Source organism: Nematolebias whitei, chromosome 23, assembly GCF_014905685.2.
Source record: "Nematolebias whitei isolate Nwh7 chromosome 23, NemWhi1, whole genome shotgun sequence".
Classification (NCBI taxonomy): domain Eukaryota; kingdom Metazoa; phylum Chordata; class Actinopteri; order Cyprinodontiformes; family Rivulidae; genus Nematolebias; species Nematolebias whitei.
The window spans coordinates 7,731,759-7,735,421 of NC_056520.1; the positions used below are offsets into that span (position 1 = coordinate 7,731,759).

General features: G+C 45.4%; 1 protein-coding gene across 1 annotated transcript in view; it reads right to left on the reverse strand.

Annotated features, from left to right (window-relative positions):
- Positions 1 to 825: 825 nt before the first annotated feature.
- The window catches only part of mrpl39 (mitochondrial ribosomal protein L39), a 14,680-nt gene continuing 11,842 nt past the window's right edge, over positions 826 to 3,663 (reverse strand). The window contains exon 10 of the mRNA XM_037696449.1: positions 826 to 972. Coding sequence (XP_037552377.1) covers positions 877 to 972 — 96 coding nt within the window. The 3' untranslated portion in view covers positions 826 to 876. The remainder of the gene's footprint in view (positions 973 to 3,663) is intronic.

The window sequence follows — 3,663 nt, forward strand, 5'->3', positions numbered from 1 at the left end:
AAGTATTATTGAAAGGAATGCATTTATAAAGGGATTTCTATATGGTGGTTTTGTTTTTTTACAGTAAGGGACACTAAAGGGCTGCAACGTTACAGGAACATTCAAAACAAATGTCCAAATTTTTAGCTCAATACATGCAAAGCTGAGATCATGATTTGTGTGTACGGTAAGGTCATTTAGCTGTGGCGGCCATCTTGAACTGGACTGACTCAGAACATGTGACCCGTGGCGGCAAATTAAGTCTCAGTGAGGACTTATTCAACATGGGAGTTTTTATCGTTTTCCAAATTTTCCATCTCAAAAGGTTCACAAAAATATGCAGTGGCTCATGATATTTTGCTAACAAATAAACATATAGGTCAAAAATGTTATCCCCACCCCCAAATATGAAGATGGGAGAACTAAATTTCCCATTCACATATCTGCAACAGCTAAAACAGTTTATAACTTTTCAGAAGAAACCCGTTTCTAAAGATCTGAATGATCCGTTTAAAGGAAAGTTTTTGACGGGCACCACTGTAAGGATCAAATCGTGCAGAAGTTCCTGACAAAGATGGCGTTCCTCTGATGTTCAGAGTCTCGTCAACTTTGGGGACGCTGCAGAAAACAAGGAGACTCGAGCTCGTGGCTCCGATCGGCCGCCTCCCTCACCCTTTCCCACACTCGGACGATCAACGGCCACCTGTTTTGGTGACTGACGTTCACAACAGCTGCCCCCCCCCCCCCCCGACTGAAGACACACAGCTTTTGTTGTAAAAACATGACACACCAACGATCCGCGGTCACGAGTTCCCTGCAGAGATTTCAAAAAGGAAAGACACGAGCTGAGACACATTCTGAGCTTTTATTGACACCGTCCGCTGCACCATCAGGTGGTTACTGGTTGGTTGAGTCAGGAGGGGGCGGAGTCACTGTTTTAGCTCCAGGGTCAAGAGGGGGCGGAGTCACTGTTTCAGCCCCAGGCACCTCCACCTGTGGGAGCAAGAGGAGAACCCAACAAACGTTATTGCTGCAACCTAGTGATCCAGATGTTCACAGTGATGGGGGGGGGGCTGCTTCCTGCTGATGTCTCAAACAGGAAGTGGACGAAACATCTTTTAAAGCACGCCTGACAATAAATAAACAATAACACTAAATATCTTTAGATGATAAAGAAATAATTATCTTAATAATACAAATTATATATCTACAAACCGGATTCCAAAAAAGTTGGGACACTGAACTAATTGTGAATAAAAACTGAACGCAATGATGTGGAGGTGCCAACATCTAATATTTTATTCAGAATAGAACTCAAATCACAGATCAAAAGTTTAAACTGAGAGAATGTATCATTTTAAGGGAAAAATCTGTTGTTTCCAAATTTCATGGCGTCAACAAATCCCAAAAAGTTGGGACAAGTCCATTTTTACCACTGTGTGGCATCCCCCCTTCTTCTTACAACACTCAACAGACGTCTGGGGACAGAGGAGACCAGTTTCTCAAGTTTAGAAATAGGAATGCTCTCCCATTCATGTCTAATACAGGCCTCTAACTGTTCAATCGTCTCGGGCCTTCTTTGTCGCACCTTCCTCTTTATGATGCGCCAAATGTTCTCTATAGGTGAAAGATCTGGACTGCAGGCTGGCCATTTCAGTACCTGGATCCTTCTCCTACGTAGCCATGATGTTGTGATTGCTGCAGAATGTGGTCTGGCATTATCGTGTTGAAAAATGCAGGGTCTTCCCTGAAAGAGACGACGTCTAGATGGGAGCATATGTTGTTCTAGAACCTGAACATAGTTCTCTGCATTAATGGTGCCACAAGCGCTCATGCAACCCCATACCATCAGTGATGCAGTCTTCTGAACGGAGCGTTGATAACAACTTGGGCTATCCTTGTCCTCTCTGGTCCGGATGACATGGCGTCCCAGCAGGCAATCAGCCTGTGGCACTGCTGAGGTGTTATGGAGGCCCAGGATGCTTCGATAGCGGCCTTAAGCTCATCCAGAGTGTTGGGTCTTGTGTCTCTCAACTTTCTCTTCACAATATCCCACAGGTTCTCTATGGGGTTCAGGTCAGGAGAGTTGGCAGGACAATTGATCACAGTAATACCATGGTCAGTAAACCATCTACCAGTGGTTTTGGCACTGTGAGCAGGTGCCAGGTCGTGCTGAAAAATGAAATCTTCATCTCCATAAAGCTTTTCAGCAGATGGAAGCATGAAGTGCTCCAAAATCTCCTGATAGCTGCATTGACCCTGCGCTGGATAAAACACAGTGGACCAACACCAGCAGATGACATGCCACCCCAGACCATCACTGACTGTGGGTGCTTCACACTGGACTTCTGGCATTTTGGCATTTCCTTCTCCCCAGTCTTCCTCCAGACTCTGGCACCTTGATTTCCGAATGACATGCAGAATTTGCTTTCATCCGAAAAAAGTACTTTGGACCACTGAGCAACAGTCCAGTGCTGCTTCTCTGTAGCCCAGGTCAGGCGCTTCTGCCGCTGTTTCTGGTTCAAAAGTGGCTTGACCTGGGGAATGCGGTACCTGTAGCCCATTTCCTGCACACGCCTGTGCACGGTGGCTCTGGATGTTTCTACTCCAGACTCAGTCCACTGCTTCCACAGGTCCCCCAAGGTCTGGAATCGGCCCTTCTCCACAATCCTCCTCAGGGTCCGGTCACCTCTTCTCGTTGTGTAGCGTGTTCTGCCACACTTTTCCCTTCCACAGACTTCCCACTGAGGTGCCTTGATACAGCACTCTGGGAACAGCCTCTTGCTTGAGGGTGTCAATGATGGCCTTCTGGACAGCAGTCAGGTCGGCAGTCTTACCCATGATTGCGGTTTTGAGTAATGAACAAGGCTGGGAGTTTTTAAAAGCCTCAGGAATCTTTTGCAGGTGTTTAGAGTTACGTCGTTGATTCAGATGGTTAGGTTAATAGCTTGTTTAGAGAACCTTTTCATGATATGCTAATTTTTTGGGACAGGCATTTTGGGTTTTCATGAGCTGTATGCCATAATCATCAGTATTAAAACAATTAAAGACCTGAAATATTTCAGTTGGTGTGCAATGAATCTGAAATATATGAAAGTTTCATTTTTATCATTACATTATGGAAAATAATGACCTTTATCACAATATGCTAATTTTTTTAGAAGGACCTGTATAATATATATATCTTTCTCTCACTCCCTCTCTCTCTCATTCCATCTCTCTCCCTCTCTCGCTTAATCTCCATCTCTCCCTCTTTCTCCCCTTCTCTCTCTCCATCATCTCTCTCTCTCTCTCTCCATCATCTCTATCTCTCTCTCTCTCCATCATCTCTCTCTCTCTCTCTCACTTAATCTCTCTCTTCTCTCTCACTCCATCTCTCTTTCCTCTCTCTCGCTTCATCTCTCTCTCCTCTATCTCTCTCTCTCTCTCTCTCTCCTCTGTCTCACTCCATCTCTACCTCTCTCACTCCCTCTCTCCCTCTTTCTCCTTCTCTCTCTCCATCATCTCGCTCTCTCTCCTCCATCTCTCTTCTCTCTCACTCCATCTCTTTCCTCTCTCTCGCTCCATCATCTCTCCTCTATCTCTCTCTCTCTCACTCCCTCTCTCCTCTCTCACTCCATCTCTCTCGCCTCTCTCTCACTCCATCTATATATCTCTCTCCTCCATCTCTCTCTCTCTCTCACT